General features: G+C 38.9%; 1 protein-coding gene and 1 long non-coding RNA gene across 12 annotated transcripts; both read left to right on the top strand.

Moving 5' to 3' along the window:
* Nucleotides 1-1,586: 1,586 nt before the first annotated feature.
* On the top strand, nucleotides 1,587-16,014 carry SGO2 (shugoshin 2). Of its 11 annotated transcripts, none has more exons than XR_014012534.1 (9): nucleotides 1,590-1,723; nucleotides 2,761-2,938; nucleotides 5,467-5,642; nucleotides 7,192-7,269; nucleotides 7,967-8,049; nucleotides 8,860-9,074; nucleotides 10,443-11,927; nucleotides 12,268-12,382; nucleotides 14,439-14,546. XR_014012534.1 is itself a non-coding variant. In XM_081211461.1 (9 exons), exons 2-9 carry the CDS (start codon nucleotides 2,794-2,796, stop codon nucleotides 15,728-15,730), a joined length of 2,427 nt encoding a protein of 808 aa, XP_081067587.1. In that variant the 5' UTR covers nucleotides 1,590-1,723; nucleotides 2,761-2,793; the 3' UTR covers nucleotides 15,731-16,014. The 11 variants fall into 11 exon arrangements, 10 of the variants coding, with proteins under 10 accessions (XP_081067584.1, XP_081067587.1, XP_081067586.1 ...); XM_081211461.1 differs by lacking the exon at nucleotides 12,268-12,382 and adding an exon at nucleotides 15,625-16,014 and having other exon boundaries at nucleotides 14,439-14,577; XM_081211460.1 differs by lacking the exon at nucleotides 12,268-12,382 and adding an exon at nucleotides 15,625-16,014 and having other exon boundaries at nucleotides 14,427-14,577.
* Nucleotides 2,947-4,535, top strand: LOC308582405. The gene is made up of 2 exons (XR_014005663.1): nucleotides 2,947-3,440; nucleotides 3,918-4,535. It is a non-coding gene; the product is annotated as an uncharacterized lncRNA (long non-coding RNA).
* Nucleotides 16,015-16,980: the final 966 nt, after the last annotated feature.

The raw sequence follows: 16,980 nt of genomic DNA, 5'->3' as shown, positions 1-16,980 counted from the left end.
CGGCGGCGGCGAGGATCCGGCGGGGGTGGGGGGAGCGGGGGCCGTCGCGCGCAACCGAACTCACTTGGCGCGCTGCCGGCTTGTCCTCCTTCAACCCGGGTCGGGCCAGGCCTGCTCACGTCCCCGGATCCCCTAGCAGCAGCCGCACGCTCTCCAAAAGCGCAACGCTGCGCGCAACCGCTCGGCCAGCTGGTGCTCTGCGACTCCGCCCTTTCCCCTCCCAGCGCCGGAGGGTTCGCGCGACCGCAGCTGTTCCCTTTCGCAGCGCACGGGAAACAATTCCAGGCCGATTGCCTTGTGCCGAAAAGCACCGCCTCTCCTTCCAGCTCAGGCCCGGGCCGCCGGCTCCCCGAATGACGTCACGGGGGCGGGGCTTTAATGGTGGTGTGCCGCGAGATTTTTTTCCGGTAAACAGGTGTGCCGTTGCCCAAAAACGTTTGGGAAACACTGGGTTAAACCACAGCGCCTGGGGCTTGTTGATCAGAAGGTCGGCGGTTCGAATCCCTGCGACTGGGTGAGCTCCCATTGTTCAGTCCCTGCTTCTGCCCACCTAGCAGTTCAAAAGCACGTCAAAGTGCAAGTAGATAAATAGGTATCGCTCTGGCAGGAAGGTAAACAGCGTTTCCGTGCACAGCTCTGGTTTGCCAGAAACGGCTTAGTCATGCTGGCCACATGACCCGGAAGCATAGCTGTCAACGTTTCCCTTTTTTAAAGGGAAATTCCCTTATTCCGAATAGGATTCCTCGCAAGAAAAAGGAAAAGTTGACAGCTATGCCTGGAAGCTGTACACCAGCTCCCTCAGCCAGTAAAGCGAGATGAGCGCAGCAACCCCAGAGTCGTCCGTGACTGGACCTAATGGTCAGGGGTCCCTTTACCTTTTAAGCATGCACAGTGGTACCTCAGGTTAAGTACTTAATTCATTCCGGAGGTCCGTTCTTAACCTGAAACTGTTCTTAACCTGAAGCACCACTTTAGCTAATGGGGCCTCCTGCTGCCGCTGCGCAATTTCTGTTCTCATCCTGAAGCAAAGTTCATAACCTGAAGCACTATTTCTGGGTTAGCAGAGTCTGTAACCTGAAGCCATGTAACCTGAAGCGTATGTAACCCGAGGTACCACTGTATAGGAGTCCAGCCTCAACTAGTAAAACTCTTCTGTTTGGGGAGAAAGTAGCTCTCCCAAAATGTTTCCAAAATCTGGTTGTGTTTTGTTTTGAAGACACAGGGGCAAAGCAAGAACAACGACCTCCTTCTGTTTTCCCAGGGGTGAATTTGAACTTGGGTATGCACTGCTGAGCGTGAGAGAGCAAACATCGAGTTTACCCACTGAACCCCGTGGGTCTTAAGTTTTTGAGCAAACACGTGGGTAGGAATGGATCGGGCTACAAAGTTTTGCAACGCGCCCCGCGCGCGCCCACGTGGCTCGCGAGAGGCAAAGCCGTCCGGGTCGCCCTCGGCAGGGTCGCAGCAGCTGATGGTGGGAACCCCGCAGCTGCGCGCGCGCACCCTCCTCGGGCTTCAACGGTTTCAACGGCTCCGGCGCGAGGGACGGGCCATCCAATCAGCGCCCCGCCAGCCGCCGTTTTGGCGGGAACTAGAGCGGTGGGGGAGCTGTGTGGAGAAACGACGCCGTGTTGCCTCCTTTTACCTCAAACTTTGCTTTAAAAAAGGGTCACTTTTTAAAACTGACCCCGGGGAGCCTGTGAGCTCGAGTCCCTTTCCTCAAGTAAATAATAAATGGGAAAGATCATTTACAGTGCCGGATTTACTTATAAGGTTAACGAGCTATAGCTTAGGGCCCCACTCTCTTGGGCCTCTTAAAACATTTAAAGGAGGAAAAAAAACTGGGTGTACATTTCAAAAATATAAGATAAAATAAAACCTACATACAGCAACAGTGTTTTGTGTCCTGTAGGCTCCTATTTGTTGTGTGCAAATGGCTTTAGATACCTACTGTATTAGGTCCTTAAATTACCATATAGCATATATTCAACACAAAAAACAGCGACAATTTGTTGTTGACAAAGGACAACTACATATAAAGGGCCCCATTACCTTCGGTAGCTTAGGGCCTCATCAAAACTAAATCCAGCCCTGATCATTTACCTCAGTCATATAAAAAACAGGGCTTCCACTGTGTCTTTCTACCGTGGTTTACACATTTTTCCTAATGGAGAGGGCTCAAAAATAATTTCCCCATACTGTACTTTGTAATTCCTGTTCGTGGCCTAGAAAGGCTGCCCTGAGCTTTCTGCAGTGGAAGAACAGGATACAAATGGGATGTATTATTAATAATAGCTCACATGCAGCTTTGAATTTGATGGTGAATTGAACAATTAAGGAAGTGCTGTTAGGAAAATCTGAAGTATATTATTTAACTAGTGTGTTCAAAAAAGACCTAAGGACGGACAAACAAGAGTCATTTCCTTTCTGACTGATTTCTTTTATTCAATATGTTAATAGTTCCAAACGGAGTCTCACACATGGCCAGCTCTGGAGAGACTGTTAGATAGTAATTTCACTATATTGCTCCTACTTTTTCTCTCATGTCCCTTACATACTTTGGAAATGTGTGGAATAACTTGGGATTCTGGAGAGTGAGTGAGTTGGTTAAAGATATATTAAAACTTGTTTGTTTGTTTAAGAATGAATACAAGACCCAAATGATGAATAATAGAGTATGATAAACCTTAACTGAAACTATGGAAATAAAAATATCCACTAAAACATTAATGTATCTTTCTTTGTGTTATCCATTGTTAGATTTCTACTGGGTAATGAACTGAATCCTTTAAAATGGATAGCAATCCATTTTCAGAAGCACCTTCCTCATTGATCTTTGGAGATATTAAAAGACGTGTTGGGGGGAAGAAGAACGGATCTCTAAAAGCTGGGAAGCTGAATGCTTCTCTGGCATGTAAAATCAAAACTAAGATAAGAAGTGAGTGTCAACTAAAATTTTGATAATATATGTAACTCTCAGAAAAATAAAATACTTGTAGACCTCCTTAGTAATAGCATTTTTAAAAATATCCAGTATAATATGTCATCCGAAATGAAAAAAGAGCCAAAGTTTCATGAAACCTTTATTCAAATTATATTCAGCAATTTTGGGCCAGTCACACCGTCTTAGCATAATTACACCTTTTGTTTTTACTGGTTTTTATGTTGCTGTTTTTAAAAAAGATATTGTTTGTTGTTTTTATGTTGTACAGTACTTGGTGGTTTTAAAATATTAAGTGGTTTATAAATGCTTCTAAATAAATAAACTAGTAGCTTGTACAAATAAAACAGGATAAGCTTAATAATGTTATGCATGTGGGCACAATGACCTTGAGGATCTGCCCCTCCCACTGCTACTCCTTACTGCCCTTTTCTTCATGGGCTGGCAAGGGTGTCTTCCCCAAAAAGTGCATGGAACTGAAGGAGAGGAAGCTGGAAAAGTAGCATACAGTGGTACCTTGGTTCTCAAACTTAATCCGTCCTGGAAATCTGTTCCAAAACCAAAGCATTCCAAAACCAAGGTGTTCTTTCCCATAGAAAGTAATGCAAAATGGACTTTTAAAAACAACCTCTAAAACAGCAGTTAAACATGAATTTTACTATCTAACAAGACCACTGAGCCATAAAATGAAAGCAATGAACAATGTACTGCAGTCACGCAATCCATCAATCAGTAGCAGAACTGGGTTCCACACAGTCACAAAAGCAAAAAAAGCCACAAAAACAAAAAATAAATAGCATAAACAGACAGACCTCAGCATAATGCTCAAAATGGAAGTGTGGCACTCAAATCAGAAGCGTAACACTCAAAACGGAGCACGTTCAGCTTCTGAAAAAAGTTTGCAAACTGGAACACTTCCGGGTTGGCAGTGTTTGGGTTCCAAGTTGTTTGAGTCCCAAGGCATTTGAGAAACAAGGTACCATTGCACTTCCCATTTCTTCCCTCTTTCAGCTCTATGTGGTTTTCAAGATTTAGATTGGCAGCTGACAGAAAATGGAGCAAGCAAGAGAGGAGAAGGAAACAGGGAGGAGGTTAGGAGATTGGCCACCAGAGTGGTTGGTGTTCCTCAAAGGTTCAGTTTCACACAGGGACCCCAAATGGTTGGCATCCCCTGTGATATTACTGTCTCTCAGACTGTATTCACACTACTGTTTATTGTGTACTCACAGTTTCCAGTGCTAGGTTTCTAATCTGTGTGCACATATCCTAAATGCATTGCTTCTCAAACCAGCTTCACACTGAGTGGATTTCTTAAGCCATTTCTAAGTTGTCTCTAGCCAAGTTGTAAACATCTTTGCACAGGGTAAAGACAACCTGTTATGTACTGAAGTTCTCGCCAGCAGGGGGATACTGTAGATAGTTTTTACTCAGGTCCACATATGCAAATAAGGGATTGAAAGTGACGTTCAGTGATTGGATAGTTACAGAAAGTGGTTACTGTTGCGTTGTAGTGGAGCTCTATATAAGCAGGCTGGCTGAACCCTTCAGTTCAGTTCTGTTCTGGCCTGTGAATAAACAAGAGCTGTTTGAAGAATTGCTGTGTTGTCTGATATGTTCACCCACAACTTAACACAACTCTTCCCCATCAACGTCCCCTGATATGTACACAAACATAAACAAATCTAACCTTCCTGATGTGAACAGCTAGTGAGGAAAGCAGTGTGAAACGGGGGGGGGGGGGGCAACCGCCGTCCTTTAAGGCAAGGCCATTTTCAGTATGATATACTGTAGATTTTAATTCATTATCAATTCCTGATAATAAATATTCCCTTATCCGCACTACTCCTTAAATTATCACTCAGTAATATTGTATATAAGGGGTGGTGCTTGCATTCTGACTTGTTAGAAATAGAAAGCAATTTTCTAGAAATTAGAAAATATGGTGAGGCAAGATTACAAGCACTGTACACAAGAGCACAAACTTTGTCATTCAAGCATTTTAACTAGAAAATTGTAATTGTTTAACTGTGCAGTCTTCAGTATGTTTACTCAGATGTAAGTTCCTTTGAATGCAATAGAATTCACTCCCGTGTAAGTGTAAGCCCAACAAGTAGTCCTGTCCAACAACATTTGGGGGGCACCGTATTAGCTACCCCAAGTATATAGGCCTGAAGGATTTTATTTGTTTTTTATTATATTTGAATATGTGATATTTAAAGGTTTTAAATAAATAAATACAATTCCTCTCAATTAATTTTTAATAGTGAAGAAACAGAAGTTTTGGCACCTCCAAATTATTTTTTTTGTGTAGAGTGCAAGAGTATTAGCAATATCAGTATTTATTTGTATGTCTTCTGTATAACTATTCCATGGTTGTGGATATGAGTCTGGATGCAGGTTTAAAATAAATACAAAACAATTTTTTAAAACATAAAGAAATAGAATAGATACATTTTTTAAACACACTGATACATAGGTGTTTTTTAAAATCCCAAATTATTATTTCATATTTTTATTTTATGCAGGCAACTCTTCACTTTTTAAGATTTCTTTGAAACACAATAATAAGGCTCTGGCCATGGCCCTCAGCGCAGAGAAAGAAAATTCTAGGAAGCTAAAAAATGAAAAGCTCTTATTACAGAAGGAAGTGGATGAGCTGCATTTGCAGAATGTCTTACTGCGCCAAAAGCTGAATCGTCTGGTATGTTCTGAAAAATACTATTTGAGCTATTACATTATTCATATATTGTGAAAATAAAACTTATGGGGAGGGATTCGGCTATGAGTCCCAGGGCACCCCCACAAACACCATACTCCCCAAATTGGCTGGGGGTGGGTCAGGTTGGAATAACCCCCAGAAGAGTGCATGTGGGAGGAGATGCAATGCTTGCCCTGGTGGAATGCTCACCTTAGTGCAGTGTAAGCAGCTAGTAGCATCCATCTGTTCCAAAGATCCTGTTCAGTGGGATTTTGATAAGCATTATGATGCAAATGATATATCATAATGGGAATTACACCAGCGGTATGCACATGGGCATAGCCAGGATTTTGCAGGAGGCGGGCTAAACTGAGCTATTGTAGAGAAGAGCTTTGCGCCCGGGACGGGGAAATGGGAGTCAACAGACACTCAAGGAATAGTTTCAGAGAAAAAGCTTTATTTCTACCATCCGGGCTTGTAGAAGGAACAAGTGTGATGATTCACACAAAAAAGCACACGAGTTCACAGCCATTTGCACAGAGCATATATTCCCCTTCAGTTCCCTCCCCTTTCTCCTCCTCTTCAAGAGTCCTGCCCCATGTTGTTTCCTGAGCATGAACAGAAAGCTCCTGTCTTGGGACTCTTTTGGACTCTTCCCAGGAAAGGAGGTTGAGAAGCCTTGCGTTCAGTATGTCTAAGATATGTTACCTTTCTCTTGCTCTATTGGCACAATTCCTGGAAAGAAAAGTTGCAAGTTGAATGTACCTTTTGGCAAGGTCAGCTAGCCTGAGAAGCAACCTTTGTTACAGCAGAGCGAAATGCTTCTGATGCTTAGCTAATGCCTTTTAGCTGCTGAGAAAATGATTTTGAGAAGCTTTGAGCCTGCTTTGGGGGGGTGACTTCGGGCCTAGGTGGGGTCACCTGTCCTCACCTCCTTCACTATCGGCAATGTGATTGATCAGTTAGTTAACTATTTTTATTTATTTACTTGATTTACCGGGGGGGGGTAGCTGCCCCCCAGCCTCTCCCCCCCCCCCCCGGCTACAGTATGTCCATGAGTATACACATTTCTTCCCTGTTATATCAGGGCAAAATGTTTATTAGCTCTTGGTCACACTCAGACCCTGTGTGTGCATGCACGCCCAGCAACTGGAACTGTGCGCTCAAAGTTCCTTTTAAACAATGAACAATCACACAATCAGCCATTTGGGTAACACATTTTCTTCATCAGGTAAACACTAGTATACTGCTGAACCTTAATCTGTTCTGTATAAGGTACGTTACTTTATGTGTAAAAGAGCAGAGGGGAAAATGCTCCTGGTTGGAGCGGGGGAAGGTTTTACAATATTTTTTTTATTAAAAAAAATTTATTGTTTTCTTGTTTTTAGATAAATTTCATCTCTTTAATGCCAAATAAAATATATTAATTTCTCAAAACTGCCTCTTTCTTTCCTCCAGGAATATAACTCTTTTTATCATTGTTTTTCTCTAACTTTCTAACTGTGTTAAATAAAAGTTTTGATTATGTTTATATTTAATTTTTTGTATGCAGAATAAAATTCTCATAGAACTGGAAGCATTTGTGAATAATAACATTTCAACTGCAATTGAAATGAGCACTCTTTCAGAGGTATGCTGCTTTGTGACACTTATTATCATAGGGTGAAGAGGGAATTGCTACTGTATGCCTTCATGTTTTGAAAATCAGTATAAAAACTGATTTGGTGATCAATATTCCTTTGGTTTTTCAGAAGTTAGCTGTGGATTTACTTTTGAGGTTTGATTAAAGTACAGATACAGCAGGACAAACATGTTGATCAAAACAATGGAAATCCAATTGTATTGTTGACATATTTCTATAGATTTAAACATACAACTAGATGACTTCAACTAACATAATACACAATATTGCTGTACTGTACTTTCTAGCAGTAAAATGATACCCATGTACAAAATCAATGGTTTATTAATAAACTTTTTCTGTTATAAATGCTCAATATGTGCACAAGAAGAGTGGCATTTCAATGAAATAACTACATTATGTGAGCAAATATTTTCTTGACCTGCATATTTGTGCTTTATACATATATTCCTAGTTTACAACTGCTAATCTTTACACTTTACATTACTGTATTAAAGTTGTTCTTTAATTAATGTTCTCATTGAAATAGTTTAACACTCGAAATCTTAATATATTGGTATGGGTGCAATTCTATACCCACAAAACTGGGAGCAAACCCCCTTCAACTGGGAATTATTTCTCTATAGACATACTGTACATAAAATTTCTCTTTAAGTGTTCTGAGTGTTTTCCTCTTTTTAAACAGCATATTCAGAAACCCTTAGCAATGGAAAAAGACCACTGCAACAGTTCTGGTCAACAACCTGAGATTTCTGATCAACCAATTAGGTAATATTTGAATTGATTTATTAATCTAGATGGAAATCAAAACGTGAAACTTAAAATAAAACCTGCCAAAAGATTGTATTGATCAGGGCTATAATCCCACAGGTTCCTAAGGGCTGCTTTAAAGGCTTATTTATAGTTTAGTTTTTGTACTTATAAATAAAAAGAACTAGATATAATTAAACACAATTCATTAACAGTGTCATGTATAAACTGTGTTTTAGGCTGCAATCATATGTACAGTTTGACTGCTTGAGGGTGCAACTCTATACTTACACCCAGAAGTAAAGTCCATTAATGTTAGCAGGATTTACTTTTGAGTAGACATCTACTGTATAGGATTGCATAGCTAATCCTGCTGAGGTTAACAGGATTTAACTAGTATACATGCAGGATTATAGTCTTTGCTGGAAAAATACATGACAAAGACTCTGATCTTTTATGAACTGACATTTATGTGTATTTTGCCAACAAAAACATAATTTATACCTATACATGGTAATTATTGTTTGCAGGCTATTAGAAATAGCAATTTATACCTTAGGTTAAGGTAGTTTACAGTAGTACATGTGCTAGCAGTTTTTCTCCTTAGATGTAATCTCATACACTTCTGTTTTACAGTTAGATCTTGTTTCCTACTTATTTTTTTTGGGGGGGGGGTTTATAACACAAAATGTGATTTATTATTAGATTACAAATCCGTGCATTGTTATCTGGTAGTGTCCCACTGAACAAAGTGAAGTTTACTTATGAGTTAAATGCTGAAGTGAATCCCATTTCTTAACTCTCTTTCATAATAAATTGTTCTTTCAGAACTATCAGGCAGCATGTGAGCACTCAGACTGAAGAACATGATGGAAATCAGCAAAGTAACATTTCAGTCTGTGTAGCTGATGATCTTGTTACATCAAAGGAAACTGCAGCAGATCAAATCAATGCAGAGTTATTTGTGTCTGAAAAAAATACCTCAAAATCAAGTGAAACAAATAAAATAGAAACAGTATTTATTGCAAATAAATTTACAAAAGGTATACAGCATATTTTATTGCATTCACTTCATTTTCTAGGGTCCTTTCTCCCCAACAAATGTTGCAGAAAGCAAGAGTCTCAATACAGGACTTTTAAAATATAATTTGTCGGCAGGAGAGGTATGGATTGTGACCCCGGCATGGTGGGTAGATGTCTTCAGCCCTTTCCCTTCATTGTAGTTCCTGTCCATATTGGGTCTCTGGTGCATGCAATTTGTAAAGGAAAAATACACCCACTGGAGGAATTTCACCCCAGTGCACATTGCATCAGGTCCACAGAAGGGGATAAAGGACTAAAGCACCTTACAGTGGTACCTCGCAAGACGAATGCCTCACAAGACAAAAAACTCGCTAGACGAAAGGTTTTTCCGTTTTCGATTTGCCTCGCAAGACGAATTTCCCTATGGGCTTGTTTCGCAAGACGAAAACGTCTCGCGACTTTGTTTCCTTTGTCTAAAAACAAAGACATGTTTTGTTTATAAAGTTAATTTATTTTCCCTTCAATTTTTGAACTGCTCTTTACAGTATGTGTGACTTTAAAGAGCAGTTAATAAACTGTTGTTGTACCAAATTTGGCTTTGTTTGGACTTTTTTTGACCATAGGAACGCATTAATTGATTTTCAATGCATTCCTATGGGATTTCGTGATTTGCAAGACGAAAAATTCGCTAGACGACAAAACTTGCGGAACGAATTAATTTCGTCTTGCGGGGCACCACTGTACTTCCCACTCCATGCCTGTGTCTTGATTCAGATTGCGGGGAGGGGGTGTTTCATGCTGGCAATCTATGTTTATAAAATCAGGGACAATAGAGCTAGATATATGATTCATGTCTCGTTCGAGTCTTAAAAAATAAATGAACATTTATGTTGGGACACATCAACACAGAAATGCATAATGTTACTCCTAATGTTTTTTCATTATATTTTAAACAATTAGGCACATAAGATACTTTTATGTAAGCTATTTAAAACACTATAGTAGGTTACAGACCAATTTGAATAAAATAGCTCCAGTATCACTAGGTTTGTTCAGGTCTCCCATCTGATATTTATAAAAACACTGTTAACCGTTTCAGTTAAACAGATGCATGTTGTTGATATATAAATAGTTAATAATAATGGGTGGGATTCCCCTGACGAACCCTATCAGCTGAAGCCCTGCTTTCCCTTCTCCTTGCGTGCTCCCCAAATGGCTCTTGGGTGTCTGGAGATCCATCAGAACACCACAGGTGTAGGCAAGGGGCGAATGTCCCATCTGGCAAGCTGAAATTGTTTTTGAAGATTATAATAAAGCATGTTCCAAATGGAAAAACAAACTTTTCCTGTTTATGCAATGTAAATGAACCTGGTTTGCTTTGTTTGCAGAAAATCCATCATGTATGGATCAGATGTCTAGTAGGACCTTTAAGCTGGATCTGGATAATGCATGTTCTGTAGAAAAATATGAAAGACAATCAAAAGCACACAATAGTCCTCTTCTAATCCATAGATATGTGACTGAACGGAAGAAACGAGGACTGTCCTGCACATCAAATATTCAGTCTACTATAAACAATTTTGAGAGTAAAACACAGCAAAATAACATATTGCATTGTGACACTGACGAAGTCCACACTATTGGTCAGATGGCCCCAAAAGATGTTTCATGCACTAAATCATCTCAACCTAGAAAGGAGTCTGATCACATCGATAAACTATGTTTTATAAATGGTAAAAAGCCAGAAGAAACTGTATATGATGCTGACATGGAATTGACTGCTAGTGAACTAGGTGAGATACTCTTAATTAAATCAAAAGCCAAGGTTGAGAATGCTAAAATAGTAAAAACTGATAAAATTTCAGCAAATTTGAGAAAAGTGAAAACTAAAAGCACAGAAAAACAGATTGAGGATAAATATAACATTAAACCTAAAAAATGTAACGAGAAAGTTCCTAGTAATGGAAAAGTTAAAGATATTGATATTGTTGAATCTAAAAATGTTCTACCACCAGAAAAAGGATTGTTTCAAATGAGAAATGATCAGCAAATGAAACTGAAGAACACCAATAAACTTGGAGAAGATTTCAAGAACAGTAACAATAATGACAGACAGGTGCATCCCCTAAGACTTGTAGACTTACGGCAAACAACTCATGTTTTAGAAAAAGAAAAAATGAAAGATAACATTTTTGAAACAGCTCAGAATTCAGAAAACCAGGTCCCAGAACATGATTTTAATGTACCTAGTGGTAAAGTACCATTAGAAGGTTATTCTGTTGAAAGCTTGCCACCAGTACAAAGCTGTGTGGTTTCAATACAGGATTTAGACATAAATGAGACCTATCCTGTTGTTTCCAAAATAAAAAAATCACATTACAGTGAAATGGAAAATGGGCAGTATTTGAAAGGGCCTAGATCAAAGGTATGCAATTCTAATAGCCAGACTATACAAGATGAAAAGACTGATATAAAAAGTGACTTTAATAAGAGAGAAGTGTCTTCCAATTTCGGAACAACAGAGAGATCTGCTCATGCTTTAGGTATTCCTAAAACAGATCAAATTAATGAAGAGTTTTCACATGGTGATAAAAGAAGAATCTTTGCAAAAGCTGGTAGGAAGACATACATTATATACCCAAGCTCTCAGAAAAAAACTTCTGTGAAACAAAAGTTACACAATGAAAATGTGTATACTGAGAATATCCATGAAGGAAATGAAAACATTCAAAGAAATTCCAATGTTCAGCATGTTACAATTTCATGTTACCTAAAGAAAGCGGCTGAATGTTGCATTGAAACAACCGAAGAAAGGGTAGATTCTACACCAAACCCAAGCAAGAAGACCTATAGTGTTTCTTCATGTGATCAAGGTAAGAGCGTAGAGAAAGTAATTTCTAACAATACTGAAATAGCTACTGAGTTCCATAAAATTCAAAAAAACATTCCAGTTCTGAAAAACCCTGAAACATTGCAATTCTCAAGAATTTACCAAGAAGAAAATTACTATGCTTCCACAGAGAATGTGAACATAATTTGTAAAGAGTCTTGCAGCAAAAGACCAGTATCAGACTTTGGTATGTGTAGCTTTACTTTGGATATTAGGAAAGGCACTCTAGGTATTAGTCTGACTCTTGTCAATTTCTGCCCCCGTTCCCCAATTTAATTGGGTGGGTATTGTGATTTTAATAATACTTGATTTAAATTCTTCAGATATACATCCCTGTACGAAGAAACTAGAATATATGCAATTGACTAGGCCTGGACCATAGCCATTATGGATCAGGTAGTGTGCTCTGGGTGATTAGGAATCATGTCCTATGCTCTGGTTAGTATCTGGAAGCGCATGTAGCACTAACTGCTTTTCTGGTATGAAGTGATGCTTATATGTCCATCAGTGGTATCCTACAGGGGTATGCAGAAACTTTTGAGCTATATTTAAAAATCTAACGATTGTTGCCTCATATTCATGGCCTTCTAGCCCACTTCATATATCTGACAAAGTGAGCTATAATAGTCCATGAACATTTATGCCATACAATAAACTTGTTAATGGGTGGTTCCCTAGACCTGATAACAGAAAGCTGACTGCTCTTTATGGGGTTACACTTCCTCTGAAGGATATGTAAGTTGCGGGTACTTCTGGATCCATTGCTGTTCTTTGAAGCTCAAGTGGCCTCAGTAGCATTGAGTGCCTTCCATCAGCTTTGATAGGTGGCCCAGTTACACCCCTATATGGAGAAGGATAGCCTAAATTCTGTTGTCTATGCTCTAGTAACCTCTAGGTTAGATTACTGCAATATGTTATATGTGGGGCTGCCTTTGAAGATGATTTGGAAACTGCAGCTGATTCAGCGGCCAGGTTGCTCACTGGAGCAAGACGGTCTCAGCATGTAACACCAATCCTGGTCTGATTGCACTGGATACTGGTTAGTTTCCAGGCCTAATTTAAAGTGCTGCTTTTGACCTATAAAGCCTTATGCATATCAGGACCCTAATACCTCAAGGACCACCTCTCCCCTTAAGAACTGACCCAGACCTTGCAACTGTCATCTGAGGCCCTTCTTTGTATGCCCACCTACATGAGAGGTCTGGAGGGTAGCAACACAAGAACAGGTCTTTTCAGTGGTGGCTCCCCACTTGTAGAACGCTCTCCCTAGGGAAGCTTGCCTGGGACAATTTTTACATATATTTAGACCAGGCTCTTTGGCTTTTAATCATCTATGGCTTTTTTTTCATGGCTGGAATGTTTTAGTGTGCAGTGGTACCTCGGGTTACATACGCTTCAGGTTACATACACTTCAGGTTACAAACTCTGCTAACCCAGAAAAAGTGCTTCAGGTTAAGAACTTTGCTTCAAGATAAGAACAGAAATCGTGCTCCAGCGGCACGGCGGCAGCAGGAGGCCCCGTTAGCTAAAGTGATACTTCAGGTTAAGAAGGGGCCTCTGGAACGAATTAAGTACTTAACCCGAGGTACCACTGTACAGGGTTTGTTTTGGGGTTTTTTAAAAGAAAGTGTTGGTTTTAATGTATGTATACAGGGCTTGCTTAAAATATTGTAAGTCGTTTTAAGTTGCTGTGGCAAAAAATTAATTATAGAATTGTAGAGTTGGAAGAGACCCTGAGGATCATTCAGTCCAAACCCCTGCAACGCAGGAATATGCAGCTAATCCCATACAGGGATCGAACCTGCAACCTTGGTGTTATCAGCACCATGCTGTAACCAACTGAGCTATCCAGTTGACTGATAAATGTTAATACTGTAATAATAATTAAAGGGAGACACAGTGGCTAAATATGGTGAACATGCACAACAGTTATGTGATTGATTGCAGTTCACAAGTATGTGTCGCTCCGTGTTCACAAATGTGCAACATCCCTTCACACACTATATAAAGTTTGCCCTCCATGTAATCAGACATTGTACTTCTATGCTACCAGCTGTATTGCCTGATGCAGTAGGTGAGGAAATAACATTAAGAGTTCTCACTTCAGCTATGTTTCAGTTGCTAAAACTGGGAATATTACAGCATCTACTTTTTACAAATCACAAAGTTCATTTCAAATACCATGGCTTAACTTGTGTTTGATTAATTAATTACAGTTTCATCCTGTTGGTCTTCCAGAAAGAGCTATGTTGCCCACCAATATTTTATCCTCACAACAATTCTGTGAAATAAATTAGTTTTAGAGAGGGTGACTGTCCCAAAGCCACCAAGTATCATGGTTGAACAAAATCTGAACTCGTCTCCCCAATTTAAGTTTGGCATGCAATCAACCACACTACCGTGTCTCCAAAAATATATCTTTATTATTTTTTCAAGTTTACTAACGTTCCAAATATTTTTGCAATTAATGATTCAATAATAGCTGTAATTTCAGGGCGTAAGCCTCTTCAAGAACTGACAAATATCAAAGCACCTTCCCTTCCAAAACCCAATAAAGACTTAGAAGAAAATTCCACATCACCTGTTAGACGCAGGCGAGCTACAGTTTGCTACAAAGAACCCAAAATCAACAGGTTAGTTTTTGTCAGATGGTTTCTTTTTGTTTTGTTATATTTAAATATTTTTCAAAGTATGCTTAACACCTTATTCTGTAACTGGCATTTATCAAGCATATTTATTTTATGGAAACATACAGTTGTACAAAAAAGAATCCCAAAAGTGACCCAGAAACATTTTAGGAGAGTAGAATAATTACTTTGTGAGAGTTTATTGAAACACTTTCCATAATCATGACAGTTGAGACTAATAATACCTAAAATTTAGGTTTGATTTTAAGGAATAACACATACACAGAGAGACAAAGCTGCAACACATACTCAAACTAGTCTAATAGTGCAATCCTATCCTCACACTTCCTAGGACTTGGGACTCAGCTATACAGCTGCAAATAAATAACATTTTAAATACGGTATGTTGTAAAGTGCAATATACAAATGGGACACTAGATGGCAACAGTGAGCTATGCCAAATTCAAGGTATTTTTTCAAAACATTTTTTAAAAAAGCATTTTCACATCATTTTTTATGTGTGTGATTCCACCTAAGTCCCATTAAACCCATATTTTTGAGTAGAAATGAAGGAGATGGATCTGTATTAGTCATTTCATTGCCTCATAAAAAGAAACATGGGTGCTGACGTTTTGCAAGTGGAGCACGAGCACAATTACACAGCTGCTATGACTTTTCTAAATGTACACAGATTTTTGAGGGGCTTCTTGTGTGAATCTAAGCTAATCTAGTATAGTGACTATATCACATACCGGTAATTTCAAGTACCCCATTAGAGAAAAAGTTCAAAACTACCATCTCTCAATCAACTGCAGCTTATTGCAAAATACAAAGAATTTACTTATGTATTTTTAGGGCTGTAAAGGGGGAAGGGATGGGTTTTTTACTCCCAGGTAAGTAGAGTTAGGATTGCAGCCAAAGTGTCTTAATTAGAGGAATGACTATTCTGTATGAATTCTTATACTAAGTAAAATTTATGAATGATATTTGCCAGAAAAGCTCACCAGTTCTATTCTCAGTGCCACTAGTGATTCAATTATTTTTATCTTTCAGCAAATTGAGGAGAGGAGATAAATTCACAGATAACGAGTTTCTTAATGTTCCAGTCTTCAAAGTCAGAAACAAACAAAGCTTTAAAAGTAAATCAAGATTACTCTAAAGAGGATATACAGAAAAGTGCCTACTAGTATGTTGTATCTACTTTTTAAACAAATTTTATTATTTCTTCTTTACTAAATTCCATTGACTCAATTTTTATTTGAACTAGATTGCTTTCTTCCACTCTCTTTTTAATCAGAATGAACGAGGTGAGCAAAAGTATATCTACACAGACAAAACTTTAGTGTTGATAGTTTATGTAAGTTTAAGCATTTCGTAGCATCTTTTGCATAGCATATTCTACTTTAAAACTGCTGAATTAAAGTTTCCAAGTTTTGCACACAATGTAAAGTGAATATAATTATTTCAGAGGATAACAGAAGTTTTCCATTTTACTTGGGAAAGTAGTCTATCTCACAGCCTGAACCAATTCTGAGTTACAGCTGTTGTGTCTTGTATGTAGAGGCCTATATAAAAACATGGGGTGACCAAATGACAAGTGAGGACAGGGTTCTTATACAAGATAAGGAAGGTTGGTCTAGAATAGATACCTTCCCCTTGCTTGCTTCTAACAAGAAGAAAACCCTCTGCTACCGTTCCCTGCATTGATATGATTTTGATAGGAGTTTGGGATCTCTTCCTAAATGGATTTTGTCCTCCCCTTCTTACCATCTGTCTGCTCTCTCTTTATTGTACAAAAGCCTTGTGACTGCACCATGAGGTGAGTGTTCCTCATGAATTTTCCTTTGCACAAAAGCACTACTGCAAGAAGTAGAATCAGCTCCTGATGCCAAATCAAGCAGGCAGAGGATACTTTGTATAGACTGGGAACCCAAGCCTATTCCTGTGCATATGCAAGACTGAGCTGTTTATGCGAGGTTTAAATGTTCCTTTTTCAAGAAATGTGAAACCTACATTGACAGCAATGTACATTTTATATCCATTCAACGTTTCCCCTAGCATTAACAATATTTGGATATGGCACAACTAGCAAGAACACTTTTGGCTTCTCACAAAATATGTCCACCTTCCATGACAATGAGAAAATACTCAGAGAACCTCCTACCTGGAGAAATACTTAGCCACCGAAAAGTGTATAAATAAAATGTGACAATAATGGAGGCACCAGGGTGGTCAATTTCATATTCTCTAATTTTGTCTTTACATTTAATTAACCCTGTTTTCTAATCACTCCTGTGATTCGCTGTGCTTCCAATTCATTTGAAACATTATCTTAATATTAAGGGCTATCCCCATGTACCATAACAACAACAACAACGGTATAAATAATAAAATCATCATCATCATGAA

Source organism: Podarcis bocagei (genome assembly GCF_964188305.1).
Source record: "Podarcis bocagei genome assembly, chromosome: 1".
NCBI classification, from domain to species: domain Eukaryota; kingdom Metazoa; phylum Chordata; class Lepidosauria; order Squamata; family Lacertidae; genus Podarcis; species Podarcis bocagei.
This window is presented reverse-complemented; position numbering and strand designations above follow the sequence as displayed.

What these genes read in the sequence shown, in the direction of transcription:
- SGO2 (XM_081211452.1), top strand. Translation starts at nt 2,794, where the DNA reads ATGGATAGCAATCCATTTTCAGAAGCACCTTCCTCATTGATCTTTGGA. An exon ending in ATTTCTGATCAACCAATTAG is followed by an intron (nt 8,050 to 8,859) that starts GTAATATTTGAA and finishes TTGTTCTTTCAG; the next exon opens with AACTATCAGGCAGCATGTGA. An exon ending in AAAGAACCCAAAATCAACAG is followed by an intron (nt 14,578 to 15,624) that starts GTTAGTTTTTGT and finishes TTTATCTTTCAG; the next exon opens with CAAATTGAGGAGAGGAGATA.